At 32.5% G+C, this 23563-nt stretch overlaps 1 protein-coding gene across 3 annotated transcripts in view; it reads right to left on the reverse strand.

The window, feature by feature from the left end:
* Nucleotides 1-6353: 6353 nt before the first annotated feature.
* The window catches only part of LOC105489092 (zinc finger DHHC-type palmitoyltransferase 21), a 73224-nt gene continuing 56014 nt past the window's right edge, over nucleotides 6354-23563 (reverse strand). The window contains exons 9-12 of one of the 3 annotated variants that reach the window (XR_011612590.1): nucleotides 17958-18044; nucleotides 16261-16411; nucleotides 13336-13379; nucleotides 12754-12796 (exon numbers count right to left, since the gene is read on the reverse strand). Coding sequence is in view for 2 of the 3 variants with exons in the window: in XM_011753762.3 (XP_011752064.1) it covers nucleotides 12664-12796; nucleotides 13336-13379 (177 nt within the window). In the remaining variant the exon portion in view is untranslated. Of the gene's footprint in view, nucleotides 12797-13335; nucleotides 13380-16260; nucleotides 16412-17871; nucleotides 18045-23563 lie in introns of those variants that run through there. The other 2 variants (XM_011753762.3, XM_011753763.3) reach the window with 2 other exon arrangements.

Below are 23563 nucleotides of genomic sequence, written 5' to 3' on the forward strand. Positions count from 1 at the left end.
ACTACAGTAGGTTTGTGACTTCTGAAGCTAGGTGATAAAAGGTGATATAATTTCTCTCTGGTTGTCTTGGGCCACTGTCTTCTAGAACCCAGACACCACGCTGTAAGGAGGCCCAGTTATATGGAGAGGTCCATGTAGGTGTTCTGGAAAATAGTCCAAGCCGAGCTCCCAGCTGACAGCCAGCATCAACCATCAGGAATGTGAGTAAACGAGGCTTCTGTGGATTGCAGTTGCCAGCCATAGAATCTTCCAAGATCTTTCAGTCTTCCAGCTAAGACCTCAGACACCATGGAAGACAGAAAAGCTGCTGTGCCCGTTCTGAATGCCTGACCCACAGAAACTGTGACCATAAAAAAATGGTTGGTTGTTTTATGTCACTAAGTTTGGGATTGTTATACAGCAAAAGTAACTGGAACAATCACCATAAACAAAAACAAGTGACTGGGCTAAATTTTAGAAATGTATTAAATAGATCAAAAAATAATACCCAGGAAATACATTAATAAAAAGTTACTAACATTCGACAAGGAAAGGTAATCTAGTCAAAAACCATAAACAAGGAATACACAAGAGAAAAAATTGGATGTTCACTTCTATTACTTTGCTACAAATTTTACAGATTAATAGTATTCGTGTGAGAATGTGTGTAAAGAATTTTGGAAGACATTTTGGTACTTCTTAACAAAATTAAAAATATATACATCCTCTGACTTGTCAATTTGACTTCTAGACTTTACCTATAGAAACACTAGCAAATGGGCACAAAGATTTCTGCACAAGACTGTCCTCCATAGCACTGCTACTAATAGAAAAAAAAAATCTTTATGATGTCCACCATAGAGGGATGGTTAAATAATAGTTTATTGATATGAACTGTAAAGAAAAGAAGAGGTTGGGCACGGTGGCTCATGCCTATCATCAAGCACTTTGTGAGGCCAAGGTGGGCAGATTGCTTGAGCTCAGGAGTTGCAGACCAGCCTGAGCAACAAGGCAAAATCCCGACTCTACAAAAAATGTAAAAATTAGCTGGGTGTGGGAGGATGGCTTGAGCCAGGAGGTGGAAGCTGCAGTGAGCTGAGATTGTGCCACTGCACTCCAGCCTGGGTGACAGAGGCAGACCCTGTCTCAAAAAAAAAGTTACTATATGTTAATAGGGATAACCATATATCATTATATGATAGGAATATCATATAACGCGTATGATCATGTGAAGAAAGGGGAGTGGAATGATGCACACCCAATTATGGCCAGTAGCTACTTTTGGGGAGGAGGGTGGGAGTGGAGATTTTGGTAACAGGAATTTTTTTCCATTTTGTTCTAGATGGTGATAAGTGCTATGGAGGGGGCGGGGGGAAAAATAGGGACAAGAGATCAGGGCTGTTGTGGGAGGGTTATGTAAATTTTAAAAACTGATCAAACTACTTTTCATGTTTACATAAAGTATGAAAACATGTATCAGAATGCTACATACCATGTTTAAAACAGTGTTCACTTCTGAGGAGGAAAAAGAAGATTCTACAAGGCTTTGAATACCAAAAAGTAAGGATCACTGAAGACCCTCTTAGAAGGTTCCTCCAAATTATTGGAGACTTCCAAATGTAAAAAAATGCACATGAAAAGTAAATGACAAAAATTAGAGCACTTCACAGCACAGTACCGTGCACTGACTGGATCAACATTTTCCACATTGTGGGTACTTTTCCATGATGAGAATATCAGAAATGCTTTTGAACACTGAAAAACTCTCTAAAAGCCAGACATCAAGTTACAAGTGCAGACCATCCAAAAAACCTTGATACTGGTTACTCCTAAACACCATTTAAAATATGAACCTGTTTAACATAATGAGGATATCTGGTCTACACCTACAAAGCTTATACAAGTTATAAAACAAATTTCATTAACTTGTTGGTCCTGACTTCAGCTAGGATTACCCATCCATAGTTTCAATATGGAACTATAAAACCTCCATCTCGAATTAGGTACTAAAACATTTAGTTATGGCCAGTAGCTACTTGTGGGGAGGACAGAACATGTCTAATTTTTTAAAGTTGTAAATTTCAATACTAAGAAAGATAAAAATCACCCAAACCATGCTACAATGAAACTTACTACTAAAGACACACTCAAATACATATCTACAGTAATATCTGAGTGCTTGGAATTGTATATTCCAAGTTCCTCATTTCCTCAATAGTCTGGCTTTTTAAAAAAATGCAAAACACATTGCTATTTTTATTGTGTTTGATCTTTAAACAGAGATGCTTTCTTGTTTGGAGAAGGGGCCTAATTTGAAAATACTAGTCATCCAGAGGACATACAAAGAATGTGCTTTGACTGATACAAATATTTTTTTTAAGTTAGCTTAGATGTATTTTTTTTTTTTCAAGCTAACATATCCTCTATCCTTCCTCAGTACTGTTTGCTCAGCTGGATGTCCACAGGGTCCAATTTTCCTTCCAATTGCCCTTGCACGCTAATATAATTGCTGCTCATATGGGTAATTGGTCAGCCTAGAGCAGCATTTGTATGCATTTGTTCATCTACAGTATCTGGCAACTTCTCAAATGATTTTGCATTCTTATAATAGTATCACATATTTTTAGTTTTTGCCTCTTTATAACAAGGCTAAGTAGATGTGAATCTGTAAAGGATACATATTTTAAGTGTTCAAAAGGTGGAATATACAGATACAAATTCAAATTATTTTTATGCAGTGGACGTTTCTTCTCACTTATCAGAGTAAATCAATCTAGTCTCAAAAGTATGTTGCTCTGCTCTGCCTTCCCCAATTGCATTCCTCCCCAAACAGAGCCAAATTAACTAGATTAAACCACACTTTAGCTTAAAAAAAGTGACAAGCCAGTTTCACTTAACACTGATGAAACAGTAAAAACCATTAATTTTACTAAAGCTTGTTCTTGAGCACACTTTAAATATTCTGTCTGACAAAATGGAAGTACACATAAAGCACTTCAGGTGAATTCCAGAGTTTAATAGTATATTACTAAAGAAAAGCACTTATGTGACTGTTTTGAGTTGCAAGCTGAACCAGTCACTTTTTTTCATGGAACACCATTTTATACTTGAAGGAATGACTGACAAACCGCAGTTTTTCAGAGTTGGGTATTTGGCAAGCATCTTCTCAAAAATAAGTGAAGGTAACCTGTCACTTCAAGGACAACTACTGACAGTATGTGGTTGCCAATGACAAAATTCAAACTTTCATGTGAAAATCAGAATTCTGAAAAATGTAATCTGTCTCCATAAACTTAACTGCTTCCCAATACTTACTTTTCTGACAAGGTCAGTGGTAATATTAATCAATTTAATTTTATTTTGTATGGCTAAAAGCAATACTTCTGACAAGACCAGTGGTAATATTAATGAATTTAATTTTGTATGGCTAAAAGAACTTTCCAAAGTGAAAAAGAGACCAGTGGATTTTAAGAATATGAAAAGTTCCTTGGTATTGTTTCAGACTCCACATTGCAACTAACTAAACTTTAAGAAACCATCACTTGAGTATTTGTGTAGTACCAGAGAATATCCAGTTACTTGAAAAGATTATAAGAATACTCCTCCTTTTTCCAACTACGTTACCTGCACAAGATCAGACTTCTCCAGATACTTCTAACAAAATAACAATTCGATTGGTCTAATGCAGAAGCAGTATGAGACCCAACTTTCTTCTATGAAGGCAGATATGAGAGCTTTGCAGAAACATAAAATCATGGGTCTCTAAATAAAAACGTTATTTATGTTAACACGCAATGAGTTTATGTTTAAATGAATTAGCAACTATTTAAATTTTTTCCCATTTTGTTTCAAATTCTCATAGATCCTGATCAGTTTTATTTTCTATTACAATAAATACTGATAAACATAACTTACATAAGCAAAAATTATTTGGGGCCTGCAGTAATTTTTATGAATGTAATGGAGTCTTGAGACCAAAAAGTTTGAGAACAGTTGTAACTTATCACTAAGAAAACATTATTATAAATGCTAGCTAGAATCAAAACAAAGGAAATTGCAAAAGAAACAAGATTAAAGATTTATAATCCTTAAGTTTGTCAGAAGGCAGACTTTCTGACAAATCTGCTTTGACTTACCAATAGAGCAAAATTTATAGTTTTATTTGGCAAATCTATCAAATAATTTATCTACTAATCTAGGATATTTTTCAAAATTACTTTTCTGGTAATAAAAATTTTTTAAAGAATTTTAAAAATAAAGTTAAACCTCTTTCAATCTCAGGGCAGTTTCTACTAACTCACTGTTTGTAAGACCTACTGATTGATTTGTCTTTTCAGAGCTGATGATTTTTTTTGGCCAACTCATGTTTACTGGCTTTGTGACTTCTTACAAGAAAAGTAATTAGTTTAGGCTTAAGAACATTTGTCAACAAAAAACTAAGTACTCTTAGAATGTAACTTCTTAAGAGCAAAGTCTTTAATTCAATATTGCCAGATCTAAAACAGTGCCTAGATGTAAACTTAAACTTTCTGCATTTTATTGTATGTACATTATTCCCCTCAAGAAAAAATACTTCTATAAAATAGTGTCTGCCACAATAAATGTTAAATAAATTGGGTGACTGAATCCAGCCATCTGGGTCATCTCTAAGATAAATATGCCTAACTAGAAATATTGCGTTTGTCAATTTCAACCCTAGTATGTACACCTAGTTCTTTTTGAACAGTTAATGAATTTTGTGATTATGGTAGAACAATATCCTAAGACTAGTAATCATGAATAATTATCCACATTGTATAAAATGTTTTAAAGTGACCTATTACATTGGTAGTGCTGAAATCTAGAATTTGGGTTAATTTTCATAAGTAAAAAAGGTAAGAAGAGAAAAACAGTCCTAGGTTTTTAAAAAATATTTATTTAAAAATAAGATTTAAAAAAATACAGTACATAATACATTTTGAGAAGTAAAAATTCCACAATTTAAATTAAAAACAATCTGCAAAGAAAATAGAAATATTACGTGAATAAAACTAAATCACTACAATAAATTAAAAACAACAACATTGTTCTTAAGGTAGATACATGGTTTGATTTTCATATTAAGAACCAGTGTAGACTTTTCATCTAAACAAATACATATCAGCTGCATGGTTCCCACTTGTCATTTTCACCCATTTTACTCCCTCAATCTATTCTTATATCCCTCAACCACTATTTTCCCAATTACCATCAGCACAAGAAATGTTGGTGAAGATTTTCTTTAAATTCTCTTAGGGGAAAGACAAGGTAAAAATAAAAGACAATGCAAGGAAAAGAGCACTCAGATCTATACATATTATGCACTGAATAATAAAATGCTTGACAAATTTAAAAACAGGATCTTCCGATGGCACTTGGAACATACTACTATCAAAATAAAAGCATTTTAGGGATATAATACTAGACAGAACTTGGGGTTCACACACAATTTTAGGAGCCTCAAAAATAACACAGATTTTGGCTATTCATTAAACTTGCCAGCCAGATCACACACAAAAAACACTAATTCCAGGGACACAAAGTGAGCTCATACAGCATGATCCATGTGTGCTCTGTTCTTCCAAGAGCCTATCTTTGTCTAATTTTTTTTCTTTAAAATGTTCATCTCTGGGAGACAGTGAATAGTGGTGAATTCTCTACTACTCAGTAACTTGAAAAAGTACTGCATTCAGCCACCCGCATTTAAACCATGCATAAACAAGCCAAATTACTCAGAATCAATATAGTGGCAACATAACCTATGGAATATTGTTGGCAGATTAGAGAGAGACAATGTTGCTTCATCTCATTAGGCTTTCAAACAAATTTTGCTTTCACCTCTAATGATTACGTTCACCTAGATATCTACATATCGTTCAAATGATCTGAAGCCACATTTCACATAAACTTCAGACTTGATTCTTTTTTTCCATTCAGAATTCACTGCAAAACCATATACTGTATCTACATTCAAGGAGAGGTTGATTTTAGCTAACAATAATACAAAATATTTTCGAATGTGATTGTCTGCTTTTCCAATACACACACTGTCACCTTCTTGACAGAATGATTAACCATTTTAGCTGCAGTTGTAAGGACACTGAGTGTTTTGAGAGTTTTAAAGGGAAAAATTTGGAACCAAAATAGTATACACAGCAGTATTACATTTGGACAATTACATTTGAAAGGTGTTTTAAATTAAGAGTACACTTAAAGGGTGTTTTTCTTCATTTTTGTAAAACGAACTACTAAGCAAAATTAGTTTTAAAAATAATCTTACCCTAACTTTCTATGTAAAGTGAGCAATCATATCCAGACTTTTTTTTTTCATTAAGTTCAATTTTCTGTTATCAGTCTTGCTTAAATCAAGGTACATATGCATTTCCTCTTGGGAAAGCATCTCTCTCTCTCTGTCTCTCCGTCTCTCTCTCTATATATCTACACACACAGATGTCCACATACATATATATGTACACATACATATATTTTAAAGGTGGTCTTTTATCTTTGTTTGCAAAGTAGACAAATGGCAATATTATTCTTTAAAGCCACTAAAGATTACACACACACACACATACACGCTGAATTCTTGATTTGTAATGAGAATGAACCCTTAACTCTTCATTTTAGTATTTTGTTTCAGTGTTCATTAAAGTGCCCAATAAGCTATATAGTTCATTTATATAAATTAAATATTAGAGTTCTTACTTTTTTATTCATTGTTGCAGAAATAAAACAACTCGTGAAAAGTGCTTCAATTATCTTTTGTAATTTCAGCCTATCAAACTACCTTTTAAAGTAGCCAAGCTATATTAAAATACAAAATTAAAATCCACACATGCCTAACTAAAAAATAGTCCAAGTGAGAAACATTTAAAATCCATTAAATTGCCACAGCAGCATGCAAAAAATAAGATCTGTTAATCAAACTGTTCTTAGTAACATTAAATTCTACTTTATAAACACACAATGATGTGAGAAGAAAACTCAGTCAACCCAAAAGAAAATTAACTCTTTGGTACAGGAATTAAAAATGTCACTCAATGCTAAAGTGAATAGCACCAGGATGTTTTATAGTTGTTGAGGTTATAAAACACTAACTTCAGGCACCAGTAGGTTAAAATATCATCCAATGCATACTGGCAAGAATATATAGCTTGCAATACGCAGATAAGCCTTCCCTTTAGTTAACAGCCTGCAAAATAAACCCTGTGTTTAGTCAAACAGGCAGGCGAAGCCACAAAAAAGCCCACAACTTTTGTTAAGCTATTTTGTCCACATCTTTGTTTATATATAAAGCTATCAATACCAAAAAAACCAGTGTTGAACTGTTATAAGCACGACATTACATGTTACAGATATTCAAAATACCAATACAAATGGAGACCTTCAGGGTATCAAGAACTCCAAAATATCCCAAATGTTAAAGTGAAAGCCACCCTTATATATTGTTTATTTTTCCTCTGGTGACAAAATTTTCTATATACTCAGTATCTTTTCTTTGCAATAAAGATTTCCAGAAAAGGTACCAGTTTTTTCAAACTTTGGGCAAACTATTCATTTCTCCTCTGCATTAAATAGCTGTGTTTTCCACATTATTTTTAACACTTCACGTTACCATACTCTACACAATTATAATATTTAAAACTAAAATATTTATTAAAGGCATCTGACCAACTGAAGAGAAACATCAATATAAATTCCTTAAGTTAAATAATTCAAACTAAATGTTTATATGCACTAACAACTCCTCCAATAAAAATGGTATAAATAAGAGATAAGGCTACATGATTATAGCAAAGAGATTTTCTGATGTCAGAAACTGGCTCCAGTCAACTCTGTTGCTGAGATGCTGATTATTCATGCCCCATCTAGCCTTCTCTCCATCTTAGTAAGTTTTTGGATACTCACTACTCATTTGTACCTATTCTCTAGGATGGACAAGGCAAAAAGAACATAATAATAGTAAAAAACTGTAATGATAATGGAAAATACCAGTAATATCAATGACTTTTAAAATACCATTGTTATTTCTGTTTCAAATTAGCAGGCAGTATTGCAACATCGAAAAACTGACAAAGATGTATTAAGTTTTGTTGTTAAAAACTGCACAATGATAATAAATCAGAGAAAAGCCACTTTCCTGAAGTTAAACCATCATTACCTCAAAAGCAGCAGAAATGCTAAATACCGATTAATACACAGAATTACAACATTGGTTCAAAACAGTTCAAGCAAGTTGGTTCTAATACTTTCTCACATTGTACTGTGGAATATTCTAGAATTCAACTGAGAATGACTAAATATAGAGCATAATGAAATTTGTGATTTATAGATAAATTCAGAGGATGATTTCTAGAGTAAAAGTTAACAAACTTGGGCATTAAATAACACATTCATTAATTATACAGTTAATACTAGCAAGTAGAACACATTAAATGTACATGGCTTATTTGCTACACTTATCAATACTTATGTTTTTTTAAAGCAGTAGTAGAGTTGTGTGAAAATCTAATATTTGTATCTATTAGCAAACTACTCAATGTTTATATGTGTGAATTTTATCAAATAAATTCTAGATATATCTATGTATATTAGAGGTCATGTCAGAAACTTATTTAATAAAGTAACTATAGGTTATTAAACTCGATAAACTTGAGCTAATCTACTGACACAGGAAGCGCAAGAGAAGCAGAGACTAAAGTCCAGAGAGAGACTAGCAGCTCTGTTAATTAATATTAATGGCATATTAAACCAGAGCTTGATACATCGTGATTTTATAGCAATACATGTGAAAACACTTAAACTGCCCCAAGAACTAACACACAGAAAATTGTGTGGCCATAATCTAAATCAATTCACACTTCCTGGTTTGAAATGTTGTCCTAACTTAAGTCTTTATGATTAGCATTCAGAATTAATACACCCTTTGGAGCAAAACATATCACCAACTAGTTACTTGTATGGAAGTGACCTGAACGTCTAACAAAGAATAGTTATCATTAGCCATCATACTTAGAGAAAAATGCCTCTATGCATTGGCAAAAATACAATGATGTTAATTCTGACAGACGTTTTAACTCAGCTGTTACAGTGAGCACTATGTATTATGTTCTCTTTCATTATTAAAAATAAACTATGCTTTTTTCCGAAAAAGAGTTAATATGTTAACTACAATTTAAAATAGCTATTTCTAATGTTAAGCACAAACATTTTTAATACAACTCTTAAGCAAAATAGTATTTTTATTATAAAGAAACATCAGCTAACTTGATATTTTTAACCTATAAGTCTGGGTTACAAAGTACCAATTGCTCTATAACTGAATGCCTACTGCTTGAGGGGTCCTGAACTCAGTTCATCTTTGCCTACAATCTTAAGCCTACATGAAGCCCATAAACATTTTTGTTTGAAGAAAACAACAGTGACAAATGTGATTGTTAAGGAGGTGTAACTTACAGTATCTAGGTAAAAACCTTTCATTTCCAGAAGGCCGACAAATGACTTTACTGATGTAAAAACATCCTTTAACATACATTTTGCTTAAAATCAAATAGGACGTTTATAAAGAAATACTTCAGTCCAACATACATATTACATCAGTAATCTTACTGCTCACGATTATTTTCTAATGCCCAACACCTTTAGTTGTTTTCATAGTTATCCAGAATACATAATAAATTGGCTACTAAAACTATAGATATAACTCTGGGAAAGGTAAAAAAAAAAAAAAAAAAAAAAAAAAAGAACAAAGAAAAGAAAAGGAAAAGTATACAAAGAATCATTAATCTCTTAGTTAAGGCATAAGTCAGTAAAAAAAATCATTTCAAAACTGAGTAAAATAAACTAAATGTAGTTTTTTAGATATTCATTAAAACACAGTAAATGCTTGGTTGTCTTTGTAGCTACAATACATTTCTATGTTTTGTAATAAATTGGTCATTTTAAAGTAACAGCTTTTCCAATTCTAAGGAATTACTCTGCCAAAGTAGGTTTAAAATAAAATACATAAAATAGCTTAGTTTATCCTAATCTAATATAAATTTGTGATTGACAGCAAGAATATAATGGGAACGAACACAAACGAAGCAAAGCAGTCATCACATTCTACGAACTAGAAATAACATCATAAAAACATGTTCATTTTCATAAAATTTTACATTTTTGTACATATACTCCTAAGTTTATACTTTTGATATGTTCAGAATGTGGCTATACTATTTACTTATGGGGCAGTAAATCTTTAGAGCCAGTATAATTACATCAATTAGCCAAAAGAGGGCGCAGAAGGAACACCAGTAGATATGCTTAGGAAACTGACAGTTGGTTTTTCTCTAGTGTAGTCTAACAAGAATTAACAATACCCACAGGAGGGTTAGGTATGCTAACTGGGGAATACTGAAAGTCACAGTGTAAGTATATATAGACATACTTTAATATACATTCTTATGTAAATATACTGATAGATAGCATTTCTGCCATTCAAATAAAATAAGCGTACGCTTTTCTAGTGTATTAGTGTGTAGTCCAATAATTTAAGGGAACTGACTACAGAGTGATCAGGACCAGGAAAGGTAAAGAGGAAGAAGGAAAAGAATATGTCCTGGAAGTGGTAAATCTAGGAAAAATAAGAACACAAATCATCACAGTGGGAAAGAGACCCCGCCCAATACCTTTCAGTGTACCTACTGCTACTACAGGAAGTATAAATCAGCTACAAAGTTCTTTAGGGGATCTTCACTTGGTTCTGCTGTTTTCTCAAGGTCCTTATTTGAAAGGAATGTATACAATATAAGGCATTCAACTGATATCTACCTACATTATCTATATATTACTTCCTTATAAAAGTTCTGTCACCAGGCCAAATGGTGGCCAAATAGCTTGCACAAATTCCAACCCATTTGCCTGACATTAACATTCTAATTTTGTGTTTCACTAAGCTTTATAAATATATTTCTTCTATTTAATTTACTACGTCTCTTTTCAGTACCAATAAATACGTTCATCTGCCACTTCGGAGTTTGTAAGTAATAAAGTATTCCAATTAGAACATGAAAAACTTGATATTGACATCTCTGAGAAGTACTTACTCTATTATTTCAGAATATGCTACAAGATATTTACAATTTCTGAAAGAACTAACCACAGTATAGCCAACTGGCTAACAATGGTAACCTTCTGTTTAATTATTTCCCAGGTATTGTTCCTTACTTTCAAAATTAACTAAAAGGAAAATATTAGCATGGTTCATGAACAGTAGACTTTTTCAATCTTCTCTTCAAGGGAAAGACTGTGAGTACATAAATTTTTTAAAAAGATATATGCGTTTTGCAGTATTCTAATGGAAAAAAATTAAAAGCTGAGTTTTCAAAGCATACTAAATGTCTTTTCATACAAATGTTCTATGCCTTGCGAGAGAACATCACTATTAGTAATTTACATTTGTATAAGGTTAATGATAAACACAGATCATTGTATTTTCTTATTTTAGGGTCACTTTCTAACACTAGCTACTAGTAAAAGGTCTCTCAATGCAAATTAGAGCCGGCCAATTAAAATTTAATTTGAATTTAGGGATTATTAAAGGTAAACAAAGTTAGTGACTTTTTTCAGTAGTAGCTTCCTATAAATAAAATTTCTATATGAGTTGGCCAATATATATAAACCTTCAATGTGAAATTTTACATCTACTAGTACATAAATAAAAGTAAAAAGTATAATCTTTTCAAAAGCACAATATTCCTCTTTATACTGTACATTACATATTATCTAGTTATACCAGTATTTTAAAAACATATGCATTCTAATATAACTGCACTAGAAAAGGTAATTGTGAAGTTATTGCAAATTCTCTCCCCTTTTTGCTCATTAAAATCTTAGGGTAAAATAGGAATACATGCCCACCGGTCAGGAGTTCTCCTGGGAGCAAATATTTCAATCACAATCAATAATTACAACAGTAATGGTGAAAACTGAAAAATTATTGTGAAAAAGTTTTTAACATTTCCTTTATAGTAAGGTAGGTAGTTGGTGTTTTACTTCAGTGGTCCTTTAATGTTGGTTTTGGTGAAGAAAAAAGAAGAAAATATAAGAAAGCCACTCCTAAGAAACCAATGCCCGTTTTTTGTTGCTGCTGTTCACTCCTATTGCTGCTGCATTTTTAAAAATGTTGCAGCACATTTAAAAGGAAAGGTTATTTTAAATTGGATTTGAAAAAGAAAATTTACCTATAAGAAGGTGTATCAACTTTTGTAAAACCTGAATAATTAAACTTAGATTTGGTTACTGTTTAAAAGTGAAAATTTTAAAAAAACATCTGAAATTTACCACAAATTAGAATCTGTAACACTGTCAGTACTAAAAGAAATTATGTACAATTATTTCATCCTAATCACTGCCTTTTGAGTTTAATGACAAAAGCATTTAAATAAATCCCTGTGGAAAGCTAATTTGAAAGTAAACATGCTTTAAAACTTAAATATAGATCTTGTATTAGTCCCACAACAGGATCAAGATCACTATTAACATAAAGCCTGGGGCACATTATGATGCCTAAGATTGGTGGGTGGATTTTAATTGACTTGAAGACTGTCATAGTTCTATTATCATAAAACCTGTAACGCATTTCCAGCATGGAGGACCCATCTGTGCCCACCATCCATCTGTTTAGACATGATTGGCAAAGTGGTAGGGAACTCGCAGTGGTTGCCTCTGCCTGAAAGGAATGAACCACAGGATCTTCCAACGAGTGCCAAAAACTTCTGAGAAGGTCTGCTGCCATGGCTTTCGGGGCCTCGATCTACAGAAGACAGCATTATTAGTGAAAGACAGCACTCCCATGGTGCACTTCAGTCAGCTAAAACAATACAGGTTGGCTGGGGATCCATTACTGGACTCTGATGAATTGTGTCCCAGCATCATAAATACAGCTTTTCTTTCATTATGGCATGCAGCTGAGTTTTAACTCTGGATAGCAGATATTGTATCTGTGTCGTCAATCAACCGAGCACAACTTTTGAAGCAGAGGAAAATCTCAGGATTAACAGAATGTGTGTCAACAACACAGTAGCAAATCTCTTTTGATGTACTTTCAGGACAAATAATTTAACTTACTTTAGTTAGACAAGGCGCGAGAATGATCAGCATTTTAGTGTGAAAACTATCATGGCTGGAAAACCCCTACTGTAAGACTGGGGTAGGCTTGTCTAGCACAGGCCTCAGACAAGGCACCAAAAAAAGCCATCATTATATTATCTTTTACTACATGCACATATTTCTCAAATATGTCCAGTTCTTTCCATTTTTAAATAATACTATATACTTCAGTTTTATACTTACATATCTTCACAACAGTTTGACATCTTTTCAATAGATGTTGTATCCTATTAAAAATAAAAAATTACATTCAGATGTAACAAAGTCATTAAGTCTTTATTCTGTATCCATTCTATGATGTTTTTAATCTTATTCCAAGAATATTCTTAAGATTTAAACAGTTTATATATGAGTATTATGAATTTTAAATGATCTTTCATACATTGCTGGAATCCCCTTGGAAAAACAAAATCAACATTATATTACGCAAAAAAAAGCCTATTTAAATACAAAAACCTCACAAAAATTGTGAGAGTATCACTTCATTAAAATATAACCTTTTATTACACTTGCTTTCTTGATGATTCCTCTGAAAGTCTACAATCTACTTTCAATTTAACTGTTAGTGAATATGCATTAAAAAATAAATAGTAAAATGACATATGAAATAAACTAATGAACAGAAAACTGCCTAAGAGAGTGCTACTGGTTCTAGGTTTCTGTAAACAACAACAAAATTCAACAAGGCAATCTATGAATTTGCCATATTACAACATCTATTATTCTGAAAACTAAACTGACCAGACTTCTTTTTTAGCAGAAAAATAACCTTTTTCATAATATAATTTCCTAATTGTATGCTTTCTATGAGGCTGTAACATAAATATGTAAAAAAAACCAAAAACCAAAAAACAAAAAACATTTCAACAAACAGAAGATCGCTTCTAGAAATGCTGGTTTAATTTGTGTTATCAGAAGACTTATCATTAGACTGGTAAATTGTTACAAGTAATAGCCAATAATCAAAATACAAATTACACAATCTTATTTTTAGGTATTTATTTGTATTTTAAATATACTTTGAAACAGTGCAAAAGAGTACATTCATTCAAATACACCAAAAGCTGGAGAAGTTTTCCTCTTTTTATCCCTTACTTTACCTAACACTTTGTTTACACATAGGTAGATTTATTAAGCAGTACGATTCATGCGAACACTTGTGGCTACAAGTAAAATCCCAAGAACTTATTTGGCTGTAAAACTTTTCCAGTGATGCTAATAAACAGCACTTTCACTCAAAAACAACTCTTTAGAGATGTTAAATAAATAGTTCATAATATTAAATTCTCATTATGAATAGTTGCATAACTACAGTTAGCCTATATAAGAGAAAACTGATCTACTTTTAAGATAACTAATAACCAATAACAGAGTTTCATTTACAGATTTTCCAGGAATTTTTTAAAAGTTATAGATTAGCTACATATTCTGTATTCATTAGTTTTCCTATGAAGCTTTGTAATTCAAGGTATCCAGTGACAATTCTATTAATAATTAACCTTTCTCAGCTCTGTTGTAATTTCCTCAAAATGTCTTACTTTATGAAAACACAGTCTACAAACATATGAGAAAATTGATGAGGGTCTCAGAGGAAATTTGGGCTTCAGGTTCCACATTTGTAAAGGAAGTAAGTGAAGTCATTTTAACTGTTTCTTAGAGTTTTGATAGTGACACATTGTTCCAAAGCAATTAAAACAGCTTGTGCAAAAGTACAAAGAAAAAGATGAGATAGAAGTCAAAGAGAAAGATGAAATAGAATAGCTATTAGGAAACGTATATGAATGGCCTAAGATCGCAGATGTGGACAACACTTAAAAACTATACAGTATTCCATGGTGTATAAGGCAAATGCAAGGTCAGACTACTCTCACCAGCTAAGATTAAGGGCAATTTTTACTGTGCAGAAATTACAACTTGCTTATAATCCTAAGGGATTTATTGGTGGCATTAAAAAAATCTACTTTAAAGATTTCAGATTTAGATTTCATACAGAAAAAGCTTTTATTTTCAAGTGTTTTTGATACCTTTCTTGAATCTGTTTTGGGAAATAACTAGAATACTATCTATCAAATCATCATAAGCATGGTTATTCGGTTATTCTTTCAAACAATGTGATGTTTACCATTACTTTATGAGTAGGATTTGTGAGGTTAGCCAAAATAGGCTATTTTTTTCCTCTAGAAATGGCAAATGCTCATCTCTCTGTAATTCTGCTATCCAGAATACTGTTATAAGTACAATTTGTGTTTTGGTAACCAAACATATCATCAAGTTTTTGCACTGGTGCTTACATATAACATACCCAGAGCAATACAAATTAGGTTATCACATTCACTAGCAGGACAGAAACAGCAAACTAGAAGAGGACAGGAGTTACTACTATCAAGAATACGAAAAACCACAAGTTATCCTCAAGTGTCAAATTAAGTTTAATATACTTTTGGAATAAAAAAACACTAAAATAATTAAAATATTTTGATGCAGATAACTTCATTCGATACTAAAGACTCAACACAGTGCTCATCATGAAAGGACCAATAAGATAACTATTATCCTCAAGGAGTTTAAATACAAAGTATAAGTTCTTAGTTATATGTAAAACTCAGCTATCCAAAGAAATTCATTTGTCCAGGAATGATAACAAACAAGTTTTTACTATGTGTTGTCTATAAGAACACTTTTATTTATAAATATTTACACCTTGATTACAGTCTAATGATCAAAATATCTAAGACTTTCCTCAGTCTACATGACCAAGATATATGAGAATGATGTACTATTTTAAAAGCTGGACGTCCTTAAAAATAATGAACTAGAAACAGCAAGACATACAGAAATATAGGCCCTACCTATTTTATCTAATATTTTATCTTCTGATGGGTGGTCTTACCTAAGAAATTATTTTTCAGGCCTAGTCTAAAAAGTTATGCTGACTATTGAAACTGCATCCTAAGTAGTAAAATTATACCTGGATTGGGTGGGGGGGAAGTTCCTAAGAGAAAGGGAGAAAGTGGTATCTCTTGGCTTGATGTTAGGAAAATGAGAGGTTGCAAGGGGGGCGGGATAAAGAGCAAGAATTTATCACCAGAGGTTTCCTGGTTAACAGACCTGAGAACCCAGTCCTCTTGGCATAGAGCGCTTGATGATACAATCCATCCAACTAACTCATCCTGTTTTGAGTTCATTCTCACCAAGCAACACTTTGCCACATATGTTGTCATACAGGAGAAAGAATGTGCTGAAGAGTCCTTTGGCACACCTGACAATCGCACATAAAGGAATAAACAATCTGTTATATGACTATCTCTTTTGAGTCTGGAAGTAAGAGCCATTGCCTCTGGACCTGTTTAACCCTGCAAACAATTTCAAAATGGAGTTTCTAGATCTGCCAAACTGCAGACCTGAGGAAAGTAAAACAATTATTTTTGTTAGACTCCTTGAAAACAGTTCAATCTAACCTCAGTTATCCCCTGCATTTTTTATTATTATAGATCTCGTTGATGCTTCTAAGTCTGCTACACATAGTCACCTAATGACTCTACGGTGATTTAATCTAGAGCTTAAAACACTGTTCTATACACAAAATCAACTCAAAATGGATCAAAAACTTCAATTAAGACCTGATCCTATGAAACTACTGGAAGAAAACATGGAGGAAATGCTTTATGACATTGCCTGGATAAAGATTTTTTAGGTAAGAAATAAAAAACAAAGGCAACAAAAACAAAATAGAGAAATGAGATTACAACAAACAAAAAAGCTCTGCGCAGCAAAGGAAACAACACAGTGAATGGCTGGGTGCGGTGGCTCACGCCTGTAATTACAGGACTTTGGGAGGCCGAGGCAGGTGGATTGCTTGAGGCCAGGAGTTCAAGACCAGCACAGCCAATATAGTGAGGCCCTGTCTCTACAAAAACAAAAGAAAGACCTTTAAAAAAATAGAAGGTATGGCATGGTGGCATGTGCCTGTAGTCCTCGCTACTCAGGGGACTTAGGTGGGAAGTTTGCTTGAGCCCAGAAGTTCAAGGCTGCAGTGAGCTATGATCATGCCACTGCACTCCAGCTTAGGTGATAGAGTGAAATCCCATCTCTTAAAAAAAAAAATACATTGAAGAAACAACCTAAAGAATGGAAGAAAATCTCTGCAACTATACATCTGACAAGGGGGTAATACACAGAATACATAAGGAACACAAACAACTCAACAGAAAAATAAAAGAGAGAGAAAAGAAAAAAAATCTGATTCTAAAATAGAGAAAAGATTATACAAATGACCAACAGGTATATGAGGAAATGTTCAACACCACTGGTCATCAGAGAAACGTAAATTAAAAACCATAATGGGAAATCATGTCATCCCAGCTAGAATTATCCCAGGGTATTATCAAAAAATACAAAAGGTAAATGTTGGCAAGGATGTGGAGAAAAGGGAACCCTTACACAGCCTGGGGAAGAAACCTTACTCCTGTTGGGGAAAATGTAAATCCATACAGCCATTATAAAAAAACAGTATGGAGGCACCTCAAAAAGTTAAAAATAAAACTTCTGTATGATCCAGCAATCACAGCACTGGGTACACAGTCAGCCCTCCATATTTGTTGGTTCTGTAGCTGTGATTCAATCAACCATGGATCAAAAACATTTTAAGAAAAACTATTTTTAAAAATTAAAAAAAATACAGATAAAAATAATATAGTTTAACAACTATTTACATAGTATTTACTCTGTATTGGGTATTATAAATAATCTAGAGGTGATTTATAGTATAAGGGAAGATGTCCATAGTTTATAAGCAAATACTATACCATTTTACAAAAGGAACAGGAGCATCAGTGGATTCCGATATCCCTGCAGGGTCCAGAAATCAATCCCCTATGGAGAGTGAGGGACAACTGTATATTCAAAGGAATAAAATCAGTATGTCAAACTTCCATGCTTATTGCAGCACTCTTCACAATAGCCAAGATATGGAATCAACCTGTGTCTAACAGCAGATGAATAAAGTAAATATGGTATATATACATACTGGAATGCTAATCAGTCATAAAAAAGAATGAAGTATGATCATTTGCGATCACATGGATAAACGAAATAAGCCAGTTACAGAAAGACAAATACTGACTGTTCTCACTCATATGTAGAATCTTTAAAAAGTTGATCTCATAGAATTATGAACAGAACAGTAGTTAGCAGAGACTGGGGAGGGTAGAAAGAAGGGAAGGATGGGGAAGAGGATGGTCAATGAGTACAAAGTTACAATTAGAAAGGAGTAATAAATTGTGGTGTTCTATTGCACAGCAGTGTGATTACAGTCAACGAGAAGGTACTGTTTATCTCAGAACAGCTTGAATATAGGATTTCGGATGTTCTCACCAAAAATAAATCATAAATGTTTGAAGTGATGGATAAGTTCATTACTGATTTGATCATTACATTATGTATAAAAATATTGAAACATCACATTGTACCCCGTAAATATGTACAATTATTATATATCAATTAAAAATTAAAAAATTGAAAACAGTACTCAGGCAAGTGTTTCACAATTCGAGATTTGCCTGTTTTATCTATTACTAATTTATATTAATTCTAAGAAAGACTTTCATTTCACTTCTTAGCACCTCTGATTAGTTATGAACAGTAGCTCATTTAACTTTAAATTTTTCCATAGCACTTAATTAGCAGCACATATTGTACAAAATCGTCAACTTAATATAAATTTGTGGCACTAAACTAACTGGACATGAAGAAATAGCATGATTCCTTATTTTTAGTTTTGTTTTCAATCAAAAGAGGAAAATGTTCTGTTAATCTCAGCTCTCTCTGTCTTCCTTTTAAGTCAGAACTGCTTTCCTCACTTCAAATGAATGGTTCTTTAAGCACCCATTTCCAACAAAAGACCAGCTATGTCTTTTATTAGGGATCTGAAGTTCACATAAACATCTAATCAATCATAGAACAAAAGTGAGAAGGCAACAGATCTTATATTTATAGACACTGAAAATCTCTTTCCAAAATAATCCCCCCACTTCTCTTAATCACGCCACTTTCTGACTATACAACCTAAAGAAAATTGCTAAAACTCCATACCTCCATTTCCAAATAATAACCCTTACCTCATAGGTTTTTGTGGGGATTAAATGAGTTAATAATGTCAAAACTCCTTAAACTCCTCAATAAATGGCAGTCTTAGATTTTAGTGATATTGCCTACTACCTACTTTCTGAGACAGCTTGGAAATAAATACCTCAATTACCTCAAAATGTAACTTTTCAACATTATGTTTAAACACACAAACAAGTGGTTTTATAATGAAAAATAAAACAATAGAGACTACAAGAGACTACACATATAAAATCCTATGCCCTCTAGGAGCTTGTAATCCAGTTGAAAAAACAAGTCCTAAACACGTAAACCATGATGCATTTATTCATTTATTCATCTATCAAAAATTTACTAAGTATCTATTATGACACAGTCCTTAGCATCATGGAACTTACAATCTAGTAAAAGTAGTCAAGTATACAAGAAATAATTATATAGGAATATAGAGAGAAAGCCAGCGAGGATGATTATACACAATAATGTTTTCTATAAATAAGTCTTGCACTAATTAGAATATTTGGAACAGCTGAAAAACTATGTTTATAATCAAAACTCAAATTTAACTACTCTTACACTTTTAACACCAAAATTATACTTTGATAAGACTTTTGGTTATTAGTAGAAATAAGATGGGTACTTAATATGCCCCTTTCGCTGAGATTCAGGGAATAACGTATCAATAAAATGTACATAAATTATTGTGCTGAAATACCATAAGCAAACCATAAATATAAGATTCACTGCTTTCTGCAATCCTATGTTTTAATGTCAGATTGAATATTTGTGTGGATTTAAATCATGAAATATAAAATGAATGTCTAGGAAAAATGGTTAGTAAAAGGAAAACCCATAAATGTTTAGTTTTCTTACCAACATTTTTTAAGCATCTATTTAATCACTCAAGCAATTAGTAGTGATTTAAGAACATACAAATTATAGAAAAAGATTTGTTTTTAATTACTTTTATCAAAAATACTTCAAAGCAGTTTACTACACTGAGCAAAGAGAAATTATGCAATATAAATATGCTTTTACATAGGAACATGTGTATGGTAAAGAGTAATCCAATTCCACACATCACAATTATCAAAATAATTTTGATAATTCTTTTTTAGAAACAGTATTTCATGTAAGTATGAAATGTAACTTGGTATTTAAACAAATGCCCTTGGCAAGGGGGAACCTACTTTTTAATAAACTTATCATATACAAAATTCTAAAAAATATTACACCCAATTTTACTGTATGACATTAAAAGCATATTTAAAAAGAAGGGACATTTTAAATTTTAATTAACTTTCTGGATTTTAAAAAAGCTATAAAATCTTTCATATAATATTACTATTACTATATTAGAAATACATTTATTTTGTTTTTATCAAGCAAAAATTCAGAGGAAAACAAAAATGGTATACAGAGCTTCCTTTATAGAAGTATAAGTGAGCTGGGGTCAATATAATTAGCACTGATGTTCATGTCTGCAATGCTGACCTGGAGTTGGGCAGATCAAACATAATTGTTATAAAGAGTTTACTGAATGCTGTTAATTCAAAACAACTTGGCAGAATACTAGGCAAAATTTATAGGGATTAATAATTTCAGGACTACATTTCTGTGTATAGATTAAAAGGCAAGTAAATCAACTAATTGATTAGTAAAATGATGTTTAGTAGTCTCCTTTAAACTGATTTAACATTTTGAACATAAGATACTTTTCATTGAGTAAGATAACCACCTTAAAATGGTCACCCCTGCATTTATGATTTCTCCTGTAGTTACCTAAGTAAATATTAACTTTATGAGTTAAATACAAGCCAGTATTTTGGGGAGAAAATATTTTCTTCTTAATTTGAAAAGCTTTGATTTAAGCTATCTTCAGCAATTCAAATAGACTCCAACAATAGTACCTGTGAAACCAAATGCAAAAATCACTATATTTTTGTTTGAGAATTTACTCTTTTTCAAAATTGCAACTAAATACATCTGTCTCACCCTACCCCCAACCTCACCACAACTGAGAAAATCTCCAGAGACATCATCAAAAGCTTACACTATTATATAAACTTCACAGAGCCCAGAAAACAAAAATGCTTGTATATAAAATTTAGATAAACTGTCAGAGCAGTGTCATGGTACACAATAGCTCACTGTCAGAACCTCACCAGAATGTGCTGTACCAGCTGTTACAGCACTTCTTGATTAACTCTCTCCAAGCCCAGTAACTGAAAACATGACGAATACAATCATCCAGCACTATCAGTATTGGCGCTCATCAGAATGGACATTATTGTTGGCTATGTGTGAACTACTGCTCAATAATTCAGACAACATCAATTACATTAATAACATCACTATCCATTTCATTCAGAAACAGAAAAAAAAAAAAACAGGCTAAACAGTCTGAAGTCTAAAAAATAATTTGACTAACCTGTTTCCCTTAGAAGTAGATTGATTTGAAAACATTTTTATTTCAATATAAATTGTAGTAAAAATGTACAAACATGTAAATTTGAATCCTGTTTAAAATTAAATCGAAAAATAATCACAGGTAATCCTTTTGAATTGGGCTTCAGATTAGTCTATTTAACAGAAACATCTGGTTGTGTTTTATCTTTTAACCTTGAAAATGAGATTAGAAATCCAGTATTTTTAAGTTAAAGTAATTTCTAATTATTTTATCTGGGTCACAGATAATCTACTCTTGCTAGGTCTAAAATGACATCAGATTATCACTGCTATGATTATCCTGTTACCTTCCACTATCAATAGGAAGATGAGATTTTTCTTCCTATACATGAAAGAAATGATTTATTTATTCCAAGAAAAAATGAATAATGGTAAAAAATTACTGAAAACTGATATGCCGCTTCCCTGAAATCTCAAGCTAAACCTCAAAGAGACAGCACTTATTTTGCTTGTTTGACATCTAATAGGTCTACATTCAAGCTATGCAATAAAATAGTGTATGTAATGAAATGATATCCATATCAGTAGTTTCCCAAAATGCCTCTAGGATCTGTAGGGTTCAAGAGTAGGGGAAGAAGTAAGACTGCAATGGAAGGATTAAGTTTACTGTGATTCTTTCTCCCACTTCTTTCTTATGCTACCTAACAAATTCATCACTTAACACTGTAAAGAGAGATCCATGGATTCAAATTATGACAAAAACATGTGCAGATGTAAAATTTCTTGTAATCTTAATTTTATCACAAAACAGCAAACTTATTTTATAAAGTAAGCATAATCTATATTTTAACTTAATTAAAATATTGAATTGTATTAAAGTGCTAGTAATTCATTAGATTTAAAATTAAACACTGAATGCATTAGACTTTTAAATAATCAAGCCTCAAAGAATCTTAAATCAATGTGAGGAGGAGTGTATTCTGGAAATCCTTTTTAATTTTTTTTAAACACTAAAAGGATAATGCTTGAGGTTCACTATGAAATCCCAGCCAAAGAGATTTAAAAATTTATTGTAATTCTAAAAAGTACTTGTATTCAAGAGAAAGTAAAGTGACTAAGGGTTAGGATAACAAATACAATATATCCTCTCTCTTGCTTTCTTTCTTAATCATTCTTTTTTGAATGTTTCACAGAGATATAATTGCTATAAACAACAGCACTGTCTGGTACAGTGCTCCGAGAGGGTACTACATATATGCAGAAAGAGATGAAACTTTTGGAGTAAGCATTATTTAACAAATGTGGTTTCTACTCAGTTTTAGAAATATCACATCATAACCGAATCTCTCTACCCGAATAAAATATGATGTTGCTCAACACTACAGAAAAAAAAAAATACCCTTGCAATTTGAGAATTAACATGTTGATAGAAGACAACAGAGTCAGAATCAAACCTGATATATAAAAACCATAAATAACTTACAAAAACACCTCGAAGATATTGCAAGTTTGGTTCTAAACAATGAAGCCAGTATTGCAATAAAGCCAGTAACAAAAATTTTTCGGTTTCTCACTGCATATAAAAGTTATGTTTATGCTATGCTCTATTAGGTGTACAACAGCATTATGTCTAAAACACAACGTACATACCTGCCTTAAATTAAAAATACTTTATTGCTAAAAAATGCTAATGATCATTTGAATCTTCAGGGAGATGTAATATTTTTGCTGATGGGGGTCTTGCCTCCAAGTTGATAGCTTCTGATTGGCCAGGGTGGTGGCTGCTGAAGGCTGGGGTGGCTGTCACAATCAAAACAATAAACCGGTGGCTCACACCTGTAATCCCAGCACTTTGGGAGGCCGAGGCAGGCAGATCACAAGGTCAAGCGATCGAGATCAT

This window comes from Macaca nemestrina, chromosome 14 (assembly GCF_043159975.1).
Source record: "Macaca nemestrina isolate mMacNem1 chromosome 14, mMacNem.hap1, whole genome shotgun sequence".
Taxonomy (NCBI): Eukaryota; Metazoa; Chordata; class Mammalia; order Primates; family Cercopithecidae; genus Macaca; species Macaca nemestrina.